This window comes from Buteo buteo, chromosome 7 (assembly GCF_964188355.1).
Source record: "Buteo buteo chromosome 7, bButBut1.hap1.1, whole genome shotgun sequence".
In the NCBI taxonomy this organism is placed as follows: domain Eukaryota; kingdom Metazoa; phylum Chordata; class Aves; order Accipitriformes; family Accipitridae; genus Buteo; species Buteo buteo.
Window position 1 is genome coordinate 3,049,435 of NC_134177.1, and position 17,173 is coordinate 3,066,607.

The window sequence follows — 17,173 nt, forward strand, 5'->3', positions numbered from 1 at the left end:
GTCTTTGTAGACTAGGACATAAGTGTTTTTAATCTGGGACACTCAAAATTGCAGTGAGCATTGTGCTGCACTTTGCTGAAATAGTTGTCCAACAATATCTGTCCACAAGAATTAGGACTATAATCAAAACTCAAGATTTTTTACTTCTGCTCCTATTCTTAGTCCTTTGAAAGACTTTCTACAAAAGCACACATAAAGATCTCTTTGACAAATGATTTTCAGGAAATACAGATTCAAGGTTTTTTTAAACTGAGAAAAAATAGTAATTTCTTGCAAATATAAATACAAGTATGTGAGAAAAATGAAACTATTTCTTTTTATTTGGCATACCTGGCAATATTTTTAATAAAAATTGGAGACCAAAGATAATTTATGTAATACATAATCCAGTTCAAAAACGCAATATAAAATGTCAAAAACCCTGGATGTTAGCATAATGTCAGAAGATGTACTTTCTTCCATAAATAAGAGTACAAACATACATAACGTAGAAAAAGATTCATTACCACCATCACAGACCTATGGCAAATATACCAGCTAAGCCTTTACATGCTACTTAACAATACTGTATACTTTTTATCTATTTCTAATATTTCAGTATGTGCTTTTGTTAGATAATGAAGTGTTAGGAAATGTGTGTTCATATCTAATAGGGAGCATTACAGGAACTTAGCTACCTTTCCGCTTGTAGAATCAAACTAACCGTTCCTTCCTTCAGGTCAAAGATCAGTGGTGTATTCCAGTTCTTTGTACTGAAAGAAAAAGTTCATCATGTGTTAAAACTGCTAATCTTCACATATCATTGCAAATACGAAGCTGAATTCACTAAGGAAAGCATACACATCTTAATCATCTAACATTCCTAAAAAGGGAGGTTTTCAAAAGGAAAACAGCATTTAGGAAGCCAAGTAACACTGATAACCATGCAGTATGATCCAATAACACTTCTGCCTTCATTTTTGCATCCCTTTGCACTAGTAACAGCTGACCTAGGAGTCTTAGTAAACAGCAAAATCATATTTATGAGACAAACACATTTTAAAAATATTTCTCAATTGTGGTTCAACTTTTTTACAGTGATCTGGAGGTAGGATAGAGTCCCTCTCTTGTGTGCCTTATTACAGGCTGCATTATTGTTCAGCATTAGTCATCCCACTGAACAGATAAGTGCCTCTAGGAGTAAACTTTAAATTCCAGCATATGAAACAGAGTATCATGTTCTTAAAACATGATGCAGGATTGAATCATTCCTATTCTATTCCAAAATAATGGCATGCCAGAAGCAATATCCAAAAAGGAGTCCCTACATGGAGGCACAAATACCCTTGCATCCATTCCTGCTGCCTCTACATGAAAAGAAAGCCTGCCAAATTTTTGTAGCAAAATGAGCAGGCAGTCATGGCACCAGCAAGAAGCTGAAAGAAGGGATGACAGGGGGAGGACAAATAGATTCCAATACATTTTGTTGTAGATAATGCTAGGTTCCATAGAATATTTGAAGTAGTTAAAAAAAAAATAATATAACCGCCATACTTCAAATAAACTTTCTGCTACTCTCTTACAAGCATTAGATAAATTTGAGAAAGCTTCATGAATTTGTATTACTTACGAAAACACATAACACTGAAGAGAAGTTGAAACAACCAAATGCCCGTAGTTCAAAGAGGCTTTAATAACTCTGTCACGGAATTCCAACAAATCTACTGCATCATTAATAACATTGTGCACCTAATCAAAAGAAAATTTTTGTTGAATAAAACAACAACTGAAATGAAAACGTAACTAGTGAAATATATTCTTATAATAAGAACATGCTGATACTATTATGCCATTAGCAGAACGTATTCATGTGGGAACAGACACTTTCACAGCACTGGTGAAAACTTAAACTCAAAGGTTCTATAAACTCTGCATAAACAATGAATAATTACTGAAGAGCTGGACGGAGTTCCTTAAAAGAAAGGAGCAATTAATGGATACTTGGAATACATAAGGTATAAGCGCAATATTATACATGAGGTTGAGAAAAGTATCTGAGATCAAGGATGTTTGAAAGCTCCCATTTTAAGACTCAGTGTTCAGTTGCTGATTATTTCAACATTTGAAATCTAATACTTTAGCAATCCCACCATGATCCCATCAAAACAATTCAGCAATATCCAAGAGTTGGATAAAGATATGTTATCTAGATGTTGAATAGCTCCAGCATATATTTTAATGCTACCACACTCTGAAGTAAGAGAAATTTAGGAGATGGCCTTGCTGAGCAGGCTGTGCCTTTGCCATTTCTATGAAAATTTTCTCAAATGACAATGTTTCAAGAAAATCACAGTTTGCCTGTAACCAACACAGATTTTTGAGCTCAAAGATTTCAGGTGGCTAAAATCTAAGGCAATATCTTATGACAGGGGTTTTCTTGTTTGCTTGTTTGGGGGTTTTGGGGGCTTTTTTTTTTTTTTAAGATGTCACCATTCTGAGGATGGTAACTTCTGTTTGATTTTCTCCATTATGCAACCAATTGCAATACAAGGACTGAACTCAATTATTATGAAAGCCTAGAAATCATTTCCAAAGACATATTAATTGCTATGTCCACCACAGTGATATGTCCATAATTAACTTGGCTATTGTAGTACTCAGAAAAAAAGAACGCATCTAGAACTTTTTTGTAGGCCATATTTTCCTCCATAAATATATAGGAATAAAATAGAATCACTATAAAATAATAAAATAAAAAATTAGTCCCAAATCAGGGTTAGCTATACTTCCTCAGTTGTTTGCATATTCAAACACCCTGGAGATTATTCGCAGAGCCCATCTGTTACGAGTCGATGTCTGGGAATGAAAGAAGAAATATGAATTTTTACCTGCTAATTTGTCTTCTGTGTTCCCAGACACTGACTCATGTTATCCCACCCACCAGACCAAATTGTAATACAGCATTTCTGTTGTTACAACTTTTCCCAATTACATATTTAACACTGAAAGAATCAAGACCAAAAAACATTTAAGGGCCTAATTAGGAATTTAGGAACTTGACTTCGATATTGAAAATATTGGCCTGGTGTCCAATACCAAATGTGTAATTTGGAAAATTTGTAAGAATGGAAATCTTATATTATCCCAGTGTTCAGAGAGTGAATGTTGTGAGTCAGTGTCTGGGAACACAGAGGACAAATTAGAAGGTAAAAATTCATATTTTTGTATTAATTCCCAGATATTTGGTAACCTAAATGTGGATTCAGGCCAAGATTTTTCAAAAGAAGGATCCTAAACTTAAGCTCCAGAAACCACATGTAGGGGCCTGTTTCATTTCCAGCAGTGCTGAGACTTGGCAGCTCCCACCGAGGTCAATGCCTATTGCTCAGTACTCAGCTGGAAGCACCATGCAGGTACCTGATGTATGTTACATGATATATGACAAATTTCTGTAGCTTTGGAAGATCCGAATCTAGGCTGTAATACAATATGTGGTGCAGAAAAGCACATTATGACTCTTCATAGTTATAGTCAGCAACAAATTTATCTGGAAATGCCCTAAGACAGCAACATTCATCATAGCTTCATTAACAGGGATGCAGTAAACCTTACTAAAGCATTAGCTATTACAAAGTGTATCAGTGCCTCCAAGAACTCATGAATGCAGATAAGGTAAAGAAAGCTCCTCTATATTATCTACATTTAGTTATGGAGGTTCACCTTTGCTGACAATTACTGTAATACTATTTAATATGATGCTTTGGTTTGGCCAATGTATTTGTAGTTTTCTGCAGAAACATTTTCATTACACTTGAAATTATCTCCCTCTTGTAAGCGGCCTCTCACAGCTAATTTCACATGCTCTTCAAGCGAGCTTTGCATTTTTCTGGAGAGTAAAGTACTTCTGGGTTATGTAATTCTGGTCCATCTGGTGGTATAGTTCGGTTTACATGGATCTGATCTTCAGTACAACTGATAATTATTTACAACATTTGCTAACTCTGGCCATTTTATGATCTTAAACATTTTCAGTCATATATACACAGAAAAAAAAGGATAATGTTTTGTCAAGGTTTAAAAATTCCCATTTTGTATTAAAAAAAGCCCTAGAAAGCTAGTAATCAGAATGCACAGCTCTAAACTGTGAAGATTACCTCCATGGTTCTCCTCTTAATTAACGTTATTTCAAAGTTCTTCCACTCCCAGCGTTGCTCCACGACATGGGCAAAAATGACATGTCCATTTCCACATGCTCCGGCTAGTTGAGTGCCATCAATAGACCAAGCAATATTAAATATGCTGCCAGTGTTTGGCTTCTCTAAAGCATAAGACCACTAGCAGAAAGAGAGAAAAGAATTCTTAAATTTTTTTGGTACTTTCTGGAAATGATTTGTTGTAATAAATAGATTTGCAGGGTTATAATTTTTTAAGAAACATCACTGAACTAACTTTTTATTACAGCTTGAATAAGCAAGCCAAAGAGATTAAATGTCTTAAGTCAGATTCTTGAAAAACAGGGATACAAAAAGGAAAACCATCAGGTATGGCAGAAATGAAAAATCTCACAATGCCTGAAGTACATTAGGTAAAAGTTATCTAGTCACAATACATTTAAGGTGTACTTAGTCATTCATAAATCTAGGCAATCACTACATAAAAATTAAGTGAATGTGCTTGGAAACAATTATACTGGTTGCATGGGTGCAACGGGCGATGGTCTTAAGTGTGATGCATTCAGTTCATGCTGCAGTGACAACAGTTCCTGAATATAGAAACAGCAAGGCCTGGGCAAAATCAGTCAATATAAACAAGGCACTCCTATCCCGGGATACAGAGAATTGCAAAGTTCTTGTGTTGCTTTTCCCTGTGCTTCCAGCATAAGGGACATCAGTGGATTACGAAAAGCTCCAAAAGCAATGCCTGTATACTGTTCTCCAGTAACACAAAAAAGAAGCTTGATACCTTGCCCACCTTCTTCTCTAGTCTCTGTTGTTACTGTACAGGGGAAGGATGTATTAAAAATTTCCAGTTGCTATGCTTGCAATAACAACAAAAAATCTGCACTTACTGCAATCGAAGTGTCATCTAGTCTGGCTTTGGAGAGAACCAGAAACAATAGCTCTGTGTGTTACGTTCATTTTAGACTAATTAAGAAGTGGTCACTGAGGAGCATCACAGTTTAATGTCGTGGAGACACAAGTCAAATGTTTCATGTTTCAGAATCTGCTTATCAAAATAAGCAGTATACCTGCTTTCCTATGCAGCTACAAATTCAAATAATAGGCAAAATGGCATCATTGTACATTTTCCTGCTAACTGGAGTTTGCAAGGTGGAAGGGCTCACTTGGACCTAACAAATGCATTTCTGTGGTATTGCCGCCAACATCTTCCTTCATCTTCTACTACTAGTTTACATCATCTATGTCTATTAAAATATAGTTAGCAGTTCAGTTTGTTGGTTTTTAAACAGAGGCCCCAAATTATTGGGACAGCAGGAAGCTGTGAAAGCAGCAGTGACTGGAAGCTTGCAGTGCAGTATGGATCAGAGACCAGGAGACACGCTGCTCTGCCCAAGCAGCCAGCCAGCCTCGGGCAAACGACACCAGAGACTATAACAGCAGTTCGTGACCTGTAGGCTGGCTGCTAGATGATGCTGTTAATAAAAAAATAAGGGCGTAAGCTGCATTTATCATTTTAATTCCTTGCCTGCGCCTGCACAGGGTGCATTGCCCCCCATCCTGACCACGCAGCTCCGCGGAATCGCCTGTTCCAGTGCAACGGGGATGCAGAGCCAGAGCATGCGCTTTAATGAAACACCACATGATTTCTTATCCTTTGACACCCCCCATATTTTCGTTTTCTCTGTTAGCATTGCAAAGAATAAAATTATAAATCCCCCTAGCACAAAGAACAAAGAAGGGCTCTTAAAACTAGCATTTGCTTTTTTCCTTCTGATCCATAGCATGAACGTAGTTCCAAGAGAAGCTTACATTTAGTACTAAGCCTAATTTGTTCCTTTTCAATATTTAGATTTCCTTGAGTGAAGAACTTTATTCTTAAATTCCCCCAGCCTTATGTAGGAGGCTCCTCTAAAGTTGAACTGGATCCTTATTGATACATTCTTGTCAAAAACCAAAAGAATTTTCAGACCAAGACACTTGTTTTCTATTCCTTGCATCTCAGAAATACAGTTCATACAAACCATCCTGAATCTCTGAACAAGCGTTTCCCTGAAAGAGGATGACAAAAAATGAAACAACCTTTTTATGGACTTTTAGGAAGACATTAAACCAGGTTTTAAAACAAGAAGCAAATCTCAACTATTGCCTCTTCAGAACTGTGTAATAGAATGTTTTTAAATACAATTGAAGAACTACCTGAATATCCAAATACATTTGAAATCTTAAGAATCAAATCAGTAAGAAAAAACATGTGATAGAAGTTAAATGTAGACATTGAATTCTCATGACTTTTGGATACATGATATTATACCAAAGGGGAGACAGTTGGAAGAAAATACTCACCTAATGTTTCTAACACATTTCATATTCTGATTTCTTTTGCAGTACACATAAAACCCAAGAAATACTAAGTCCTTCACACAAAGTCTTCATATGATTTATATGAAATGAAATCACAAAAAATACAGTAAAATAAGGTGTCAGACTTAAATGTTCAATAGCAAGGAAACACAATGGTATGAAATTCAACCTCCCAGTTGTGCTAATGATTTGCAGAATACTATGTAAGATGACCTACTGAGTTAAGGCTCTTTTACTGCCTACGCGCATAAGGGTGAGCGAAAGACAATGTCAGCACTGACTGAATTTCCAATTTCAAGCACTCAATTTCAAGGCTTCAGCTTCCATGCCTCTTGGCTGACAGACACGCCATTCACTGCCTATACGATCCGCAGTTGCGGAAGGCAATTGCAATTTTGGGGGAAAAGTCCATAACCTACTCTTCTGTCTCAACGGGATGAATTCTGTATGAAACACTCCATAGTAATTAAGAGCACAATATTTAACTATATCCGACATCCTTATATGGCAAATGAGTAAGCTCTTGAGGTTGTAGGACAAATGACTGTAACAAGCACACTCAGAGAATGCTATAAATGCCCTACATCTGACACATATTTTTCACAGCTGGCCAGATGTGATCTATCTGACAACAGTTTGAAGTAGTACTATTTCAAAACTGAATATTGGGATCCTCCCAACAGACAAATCTGTTTCTAAGGTCATTTCCCTTAGATCAAGAATCTACCCATCAATCAGAATGAATAATAAAGGGGCATCAAGCCATCAACTAAGAACCAGTTTAAGGAGCTTGAAGAATGTGGCTTTGGTGCTACTTTTTTATGCATAGCAGATACACTGCAGCTCTGAGAGGATACATTTCCAAAACTACTTTTTTTTTTAATCCAGAAGTCTTATTTTTCAGGTAGTTGAAATACTCATTAAAATATTTCCAGAGTACAACACAATTTTTTTAACAAAATACATAAAGCAATTACAAAGTTTTATTTTCCAGTTATTTTTGAAAGCTCCTGGTATAATTCAGACCACTCCAATGATTCATACTCCCTGCAGATGTCTGGTACATTTATCATGTACACAAAATGTTATAATAAAAATAATTTAGCTCTCCATTTGTAAGATAGGAACAATTTTTAAAAACCAAAATACACTGAGTTAAAAAAAAAGGTATGAATGCAATTATATGAATGACTGTATGAATGTTGTTCTAACATTGGCTGCAATATTACACTTTGATATTACTGTTTGGCTTATACTTTTCCTGTGTCATAATTAATTTTTCTTTGAATTCAATGAACTCTCTCAGGAACAAAACCAGTAGTTATAAAAGTTTCATTATATTAAATAAATACATAAAAGCAATACCTTAACCTTCCCTTTTCTGATTGCACAATGTCGTAAAAAAGATGAAGTACTATACTCATTGAATACTGTCTGACTTCCATAAATGGAAACTGAGTAGGCTTTTGAGATGTTGGCGAAATTATTTCGATGAGCAGATTCAGAGAACTCTGCGTCCCAGGAACAAGGACAGCCTTTCACATGGATAACATTGATGCTCCAAGACTCAATATGAAGGATCTAGTTAGTTATTATTTCTGGACTGAATGCAATACATTAAGAATGGTAGTCCACAGAATACCACAGCATAAACATTTTGGAAAAAAAATAGAGAATAAAGAATATTTTCTTATATTTTAAGTGATAAGAGTAATACTGATGTCAGCTGTGCAAAAGACACTTGGTTGTTCCTGGCTCGTCTCTGTTTCTGCTCCGTTTACCAGTATATGTGAAGTTTTGAACAGGGAATGCTGACATAAGCTGAACTAAAGCTGATACTGCTGAGCCTCCCCATGACAGTGGAATCTATATAGCATACCTAATCCACTGACTTTAATAATAGTCTTTGCCTATTATTTTGCCTTTGTTTATGAAAAGAAAATGTGCAGTCTCGCCCACAATCCATTCTAGGAATCAGAGCGCAGAATGGAATAACACTAAATACATGTTCTTGTCCTTTTATGCCCCAATTGATATAAACCAAGACAAGTGTGCTAGAATCAGCCTCCAATCCAAGTCTGACAAAGAAAGTTTCAGGACCTCTGAAACTGAGGACCTCTATTTTTGATTTATTTTTTATTTTTTAAGTGAAGGCTCAGTTTTCCTTGTGTCCCACAGGGCATTTCACGTTAGTGCAGAGGTAGCTGACACCTGAAAATATATTATAGTCTGAATGTCCATTAAAAGCTGGCAATCAGCTCTCACTACTTCTGAGTGATGAACCAATACTTTAGTGCAAACTGCCCAGAAGCTTCCCATCAGAAAATGACTATTAATTTTCTGATTAAATGGAAAGCACATTGGATCTTACAAGATTATAAAAATCAATTATGCAAAGCAAATCTATACTTAGGTGCATTAGAAACACCTGAATATGCAAACATATATGGAATTAGCTCGTGGGAAATATATATGTATATATGTCTATATACACCCCTCCCCCCCGATATTTTACTGGGTATAAAATACAATTATATTTTACAATATTAGACTTATTAGGCTTTCAATGCCTACCACACAGGAATCCACAAAAGATTCTACAAACCAGAGATAACATGCATAACTGGAGGTAAGGAAGTCCACATGTGAACATAGGGCAATTTACCTGAACAGGAAAAACTATCCTTGATACAACTACTGAAGTACAGAACTATGAAGGATTCCTGTTGCCTTCTTAAACTTTTGTTGGACTTGACCCTAGTAATTAATGTGAATTATCAAGAACTAAGCTATGACCTGCAGGTGAGGTATTAAGCTGTGTATTAGAAGAACAAAGACAAATAGAGGATATCTAAAATTCTCTTGAAATCCAAGCACATTCTCACAATTATTAGACCCAAGAACTAAAAATGGGATGACAAACTGTCCCATATAAATTCTTAACCTTAGAAAATGAGCATTGATGTAGTTCTTTAAATAGATTATTACTTCCATAGATGATCCACATGTTTTCATTTTCTTCCAGAAGTTACATTAGCCAATTCTAATAAATTAAAATATATGAACTTGGAAAGAACTGGTCAACAATGTAACTCCATGGGAAACCTATCTATAATATTTTTTCTTTTATTGAGCTACAAAGAATTCAGGATCATGACTGTTAATAAAGGTAGATGAAATAGAGACAGCACAGAAAAAAACCTTGTTTTTGTTACACTGCCAAATGCATATCTCTGTGAAACAAGACTAAAACTAAATGTAATGGGATCAAAGCTCACTGTAACTCTATAGAAAACAGATTTGCTTGGGTTTTCATAGTGCTCTAGTTCAGGACAATTCATCACTATATAATACGAATAATACGAAAACATATGCACTGTCTATATGCACTTTCAAAATCTTGCTATCTCTTTTTATATTTGTCCAATATCTCATGTTAATTTAAAGGATTAATTTAAAGGATAAATTATGTTAATTTTATAATAGTCACACAATTTACTGTCCTGAACGAAAATCATGGCTTTAATGCTAAACACTTAAATTATTTTCAAAGCTTCTCTGTAGATACCTGCTACATTGTAGTTTTAAAATTCTTAGATGCTTTTTTCCCTCATTTGTCAATAGTTCAAAAAATAAGGAAAAAGGACAAACACTGCTAACTATTTAACATAGTTAATTTAATAGTCAATTAGGCCAATGCCGGACATTAAATTAATGTAATCAATGTTCATTAAGTTCAAGTCTGTATCTTTCTGAGAAGAAAGCTGAATAGAATCATGTTATCACAGAACTCAGTATTTTTTAGCCATAGCACCACACTCACACTTGTTTTAAATGGGGTGGCGAGTGAAGAGTAGTTGTTACACTTGCAGAATGTTTTTCTTTATTTTCTATAGATATTAGGCAATATTCCCTAAATTTTATTAAGTTTTCCAAATGTTTTTTATAGAATTTCTACCAAAATTAGACGTTCCATGGAACAAGCCATGGAATATAAAAAGCTGTATATAACAGAATCAGTCAAATATGCAACTACCAGTCTAGTAAAATGGCCACAATTAATTCTGTAATAAAACAGAAAGTTTGTAGCATGTACATAACCTTTTAAAAACATGAACAGATTTATGCAGAGAATTGCTTTCATTACAAAGCATTTGCTAAGCATAGTGATGAAATCAAGATAAAAGTATTTCAAAGGGCAAGATTTAGCACTCAAACAAACATCAATTTATTTATGAAAACAGACTGTAAACATCACCAGAAAAAATGTTCAACAGGAGCACAATTAATTTGGAAAACAACAACCACCAAAAATCAAATCAAACTGATCGATCGGCATTAAGGGTAAATAAATCATTAATGGAAGAAAATCTAAAAGGGCTCCCCAAAACAAATGCATAAATACATTCAGTGTTATCAAAATATAAATTTGATGTCCATATTTGCTAACTTTTGTTGGCGATTTTAAAAGGATTAATTTGACCACAGTGTTTCACTTTAAGTTTTTTTTTAACCAATTATCCATCTACACTCGCTAAGGCACTGGGAAAGCAACCTGTCTTTGGAGCAGATGGGTATGGTCCATTTTCCAAGATACTTATGTGGGAGTGGAGTGGGGAAGAAGGAAATCAGTGAATTTCAGTCATTCTTACCATCTCTTACTGTGTAAATATTTTGACCTGATCAGTAATGTCAAGGGAAGCATGCAGAGCCACAGGAAATAGCTTACATAAATGAACTTTTTAAGCACTGCCCTCCATCCAAGTGATTAGATTCTGAAAAGCTGTGAACACCAGGAAGGCTAAAGGCTATCCATCAATACATCCAGCTTTAGATTTCAATATATATACTTTAAAATTTATCTTAGCACTCTCTACAGGATTAATGATCATGGACACTAAAGCAGGCAAATTCCAACATGAAATATATTTTGTTTAGTATTCTGTAGGATAGCCATAATCATTTCCTTTAGATACATAATGCTATGGGAGCAAAAGTGATTTTTAAATGAAGAAATAAAACTTCTAAAAGTTACTATTGTATTTGTAGTTTTCTTTTTTAACATGAAGCTGCTAGAACAAAGTATCCAGGTAGAAAGAAAAGAATAGGAAAAAAGAACATACGCTAACAGAATTTAATTTAATTATGTCCCCAAACTGAACACATATGCTAGAGAAGAGTTAATGATATATATATATCGCCTGATGGCTCCCTGAGGAGCAATTTGCCAATACAGCTCCATTACATCAGACATAATAAAACTGTCTATGTTGACCAGTAAAAGCCAGGTCTGGTTCTCTTCAAACTCCATCACTCTGGTGGTATGTGAATCATTCTTCCTTTTCCCTCAATACCAGCAAAGCCACTTCTTTAGTAACTATTTACATTCTATGTCAGGACACAAACTTGCATGAAAAATCATGACTTTTGAAAACAATAAATTATCATTCCTAGCTTCTAAACAGACAAAAGCATCTGGCACCAGCTACTGTACATGTCTTTGTTTCTTTGAGTTGAGTAATAAACCAGGTAAAAGAACCCTTAATTTTATGAAAAAATAAACCTATCTTCATTAAAATTTCAAAGTCCACAAGCCTCTTCAATATTAAATGCTGATTAAAAAAATTACTGGTTTTCGGCTAGCAGGAGCTGGAACCATACATACAGTAAATTATATTACGTAATAACTAGCAAGAAAAACAGTAAGGGCCTGGGGATCAGAAACAGAAAAAGAAATCTAGTACTTGTCTTCCTTTTCCGCTGCACCAGCCTTTGCCACATTTAAGCATAAATCTATATTGATTGCAAAATTCAATTTAAATCGTTGGCCTCACCCACACAAGAGCATATTCATTTCAGTTTACCACTTGCTGATACAGCTCAGTAATCCCAGTACTCAGAAAGAAGATGGGAAGCGGTTATGGAAGAAGAGGGTATGGTTTAAAGCACTGTTTTGAGAAGAAAATACTAATGGCTAGTCTGACTGTTTAAACCAATGTATGTTACATAATGTACTCCAACACAGATGTAATTATACTCATATAAATCGCTTTATACAAATATACCTTAATTGGCTTCATCGAGTGAAATATGGTAAATGTATATAAACACTTCTACAACAGCATATTTATATAGGGAGATAGAAAGACGACAGTCAGGGTACATTACTGCTGTAATTACATTTTAAGTGGAGTTAAGTGGCATACTAAAATATAGCAAAAGCTTCCTATCCACCTTGCCTAGGAACAAAAGCTTTGATGAAATCCTAATGGACCTTCTGAGGGAAGCAGCAACTGTATCAGCAGATCTGTGCACCGAGCTGATAAAAATAACAACAAAATCCCACCCTCAATGCCTATTAACCCATCCAGAAGAATGCCAGGTAGAGGAAAAGATGTCCCCACTGGTGATGTAGCCACTTAACAGCAATCTGAGTGTCCCACCCTCTAACAGATGAGGCATGACTGCACAATCTTTATGACTGTATGTATAAAGACAATTTATCCATTTTCTTCCGCAAAGAGAAATAGTATCCAATTTTGGACAAAACAAAGGCAGACAAATCTAACAGGAAGATATATCTTCGTAATTTCAATGATGGAAAACATTAGATGATGGAACTTGCAATCTGCTCTCCAGATTTATACCACAGAGACAGATAATATCTTCTTTACTTCATTATCTTTTATAACTACTTCAGTATCTTTTTTACCTATGTGAGTGGTATCCCAATCTTTCGCACAAGTTCACACCATAGACTTCAACTCTACTCACTACTTTACTCTCTTAACTTTCTAGCGTGTTTGTTAAACACAGGTAATAAAAATCTCCTTAACATAAAAATCTTAAAAATTTAAATATCGAAATAAAACAACTTTTTTTTAAATCGGAAAATTAATACTTTCCAAAAGAAAATTGCATATGAATACTTGTGTTTTCCTTCAAGATAATTATCAGTAGCAATAGGAATTTTTCAAAGCAGGTAAGAGGAAAAGGCAAAGAAAATAGAAGCAATCCCTACTTCAAACTTAATGCCCAGCTTACATTTCTGTCAGCAAAGATCAGTGAAACCAGAATCACTATAAAAAGTGACATATGACAACTCGGAGATCTTATCACCTAATTTTTTACAGGCTCCTCTTCACAAATACAAAATTATTCGAAACACATAGTCCAAGTTCATGGTAAGAACCATGCTCTACTAAAGATGCCCAAAAACACGACAGCAAACACCATTTTCCCAATCTGAGCAAAAGAGCAACAAACGCAACAAAAAAAGAGGCAGCAAATGGGAAAATAAAAATCCCAAATCAGCAAGGTTCAATGCAACACGACTCTGAACAAAAAGTTGCAGAACCACAGGAAATCCAGAGAGACGATCAGGTCAATCTGTGCTCTGGGCTAACTAATTTAGAATACCAATTAAGGTAGATGAAACTGCATTAAATTAGCTTTAATTGGGGACCAAGTTGGAAAAAAAACCCCTAGGTAAACAACAACAAACTGGGAGTAAAGCTTCAAGTGGAAAGAAAAAAAAAAGGAAAAGAAAAGAAAGGTATCTCTTTTAGGAGCCTTTCTTCTCTCACAACAGTTAAGAAGTAATAGAGATGCTCAGATGAGAGGATTAAAGTATGTCTTTAGCTTGAAAAACTGTGCCTTGTCTAGCCATCAGAAATAGAAGCATGAATGTTAGCTCCTCTTTTACTGCTGCTTTAGCCTTATGATTTCTAATGCCTGACAACTGCATTTTGTGATCTCCTCATGAGATATGCTTGTCAACTCTTAGTATTTTTTAAGAAAAAAACTAAATACTGAAAGCACAGGATATTGTTGTTCCACCTCTTCTTTTAAGATAGGTTACTGTTATAGACTCTTTGCTTTTTACAGTTAATAACTACGTGATATGATTGCCTTACAAGAGATTCTCGTAAACTCCGTGTTTTTAAGGCATAAAGCTAAAAAATGCACCAGAAAATTTAATGTCCTGAAAGGCAAAATATTATAAAAAAATTTTATCCTACCCAAAACTTATTAGAAGTGCAGCTAAGCAGATCAAGAAGGCAATATCTTAGTCAGATGCACCCAGTAGAAAGGTGCTGGAAGACATGACTAGTTTTTGCTAATAAAAATACCCGCCTGTACACGTATATCCTCAGGAATATTTACTGTATTTTCAATAAATTTGTACAGTTCCACATCTGGTATTTCTCAGAGTTGTTACTTACCCCAGTTTTATCGCATAGACGCAAAGTATGAAAAGACCCCACAGCAAATAATTCTCCATCCACAGCCCAGGCAACAGATGTTATAGGATATTCATGGGGCTGCGAGCTGTACAGTAGACGGCCGTAACTGTCCCAAACCTTAATAAAAAAAATTAAATATATATCTATATGAACAGAGATTGGGCGTACCCTTACTTATTCTAGTGCTATCATTTTCTCTCATTATCACAGAAGTTGCAGAAATATACTAAGTTATTTCAGTGCCTTTTTGTGTAACTAGAAAAATCACAGATATTATACTTCACTTTTCATTGAAGGTTGTTCCTAATCAATTTTGGTTTGTTTAATGCAATAGACTGCTTTGCTGCTATGGCAAATGCTACATTATTCTGTATAAAATATTTTGAACTAATGTGTTTTGTTTCCTGCAAATTGCTGTAAGTCTGTAAAATAACCACAAGGTTTATTCTATTTGCACTCATTTCCCAACAATGCGAGGCTCCTCTGCAAATTTCCAGACCAAAGAGATTTTCTCACTGATTGAAGCCAACAAAATACCAGGAAGCCAATTCACAGTCAAGTCATTTGATTTTAACACTTTGAGAATTTTTTTTTTTTTTAATTTCTTAATTGTGTACATTTTTATCACAGCCGTTATACACTTAGAAAATGATAGAACCAAATATGATACAATTAAAACTAAGCTCCTACTTAAGGGAAGAAACACAATATGTGCTTTCCATTTTGGATACAGAATATTCTAACAAAAAAATTTCTTAAGGGATTCAGTAATGCTCCTGTAATAGAAAACAGGAGCTTTATCTCCTCTAATTTTATATGTCATTAGCTTTTTCAGTATATGTCATAGCTTATACAATTTCAAGTAATCATGTCTATATTTCTACATATTTTCCTTTCAGAGTTTGTTTCACTTGTATTTTACCTATTTTTAATCTGCTGTATTTAAAAAAAAAAAACAAAACACATTTCACTTTTATGCTACTAGACAGTGAGATGTATTTACAAATAACACAACTTAGGTTAACAAGTCTTTCTTGAAAACTAAAGACTTCTCATTTAATTTTGAGCTTCCAAGTATTGTTAAAATTCGAAAACATCAGAATGCTGAATATCTTTTTCAGTTATTTAGCTTCCCCTAAAAAGTCAACCAGCACTCACTTTATATTTACAATCTTCACCTGCAGAAAGGATGAGATCATTAACTGAGTTCCAGTCAGTTTTTAAAATAAGTCCATCATGGGCTTTCCACTGAAATGGAAAAAAAAAAATTAAACATAGATGCAACAAGTCTGACAACTTCTATTTTTAATATTTATCACTCATCATTTACTAGCATTCATACACTCCAGTGTATATCAGGCTTTCCAACAGTACAAATGCACAGACGTCATCTCTTCTGCAGAAAATTAAATTAAATACAGCCTGAAAAAGGCAGAATGAGAGCATAACAATCTGCACTAAAAGCGTGTTCTGAATGATTGCTTCTCTATCTTTCCGCCTTTTTGTAACAAATGAAAAGGGAAAGGCTTCTATGCCTTTTTGCTTTTTCTTTGTTTACAAAAAGGGAAATGCTTAATCACATGCCTGAAGAATATCCACAGCAGAAACTGTCAAAAATTTTTTAGTTTAGAGAAATGAAAAATCTCCTTATTCTCAAAAAAACTAAGGGGGGGGGTAGTGGGGAGCGAGCGGTACACATGTTGCATGGAAAATTTTAGCACAAACATTTACATTTGGCAAAACTCTAGATGAAAAAAGTTTTCACACAGAAGTGTGAGACAACCTTAATGTATTAATGATACCTGCAAAACTTTAGCATTTGGCTGAAGAGGTTTAATAATCAGCTGCTTCCCTGAAGTGTAGAGAACTTTTCCAGAATCAGGTCCCCAGGCTACTGAGTACACTGGTGTTCCTGTAGACAGAAACAAAGAAATAAAGCATTTCTGGTACTTATCGGATCAAATTATGCAGAAACTGCTATAGCCACTTCAACTGGTTACTTAAAATCACACATCAAAAATTCAGGAGTGGGAGAAAGCCAAACTAAGGGCAACCATTTTTCCTCCACACTTGTCTGACTGCACTTATGGCCACGTTTACTGGTTCACTTCATGTTTTAGACAGCCACAGGAACAGCAGGAAGAGACAGATGCTACCCAGAAGGACAATTCGGAAGACTTTAGCTCATGCTGCATACCCTTCCAACACTTCTCAAGGAAGTAAAAATACATAGAGTGAAGTCCTGGTAAATCCACTTGAGTAAACCGTCAAACACCTACCACTTTCAATGGGACTACTCTAAATTTAACTCTGAACAAATCAACTCTAAGCAAAACAAATAATGAATTGACAGCTTGTCCAATACCACATCTGGGTTACTGAACATGTGGATGACTTTACTACTGC

The 17,173-nt window shown here is 35.0% G+C and overlaps 1 protein-coding gene across 7 annotated transcripts in view; it reads right to left on the minus strand.

Annotated features, from left to right (window-relative positions):
* Positions 1-17,173, minus strand: part of IFT80 (intraflagellar transport 80) — a 56,749-nt gene that overhangs the window by 16,946 nt on the left and 22,630 nt on the right. For all 7 annotated transcript variants that reach the window (XR_012650891.1, XM_075031319.1, XM_075031323.1 and 4 more), the window contains 6 exons: positions 16,570-16,679; positions 15,926-16,015; positions 14,747-14,884; positions 4,134-4,313; positions 1,610-1,728; positions 678-752 (listed from right to left, as the gene is read on the minus strand). Coding sequence is in view for 6 of the 7 variants with exons in the window: in XM_075031319.1 (XP_074887420.1) it covers positions 678-752; positions 1,610-1,728; positions 4,134-4,313; positions 14,747-14,884; positions 15,926-16,015; positions 16,570-16,679 (712 nt within the window). In the remaining variant the exon portion in view is untranslated. The remainder of the gene's footprint in view (positions 1-677; positions 753-1,609; positions 1,729-4,133; positions 4,314-14,746; positions 14,885-15,925; positions 16,016-16,569; positions 16,680-17,173) is intronic.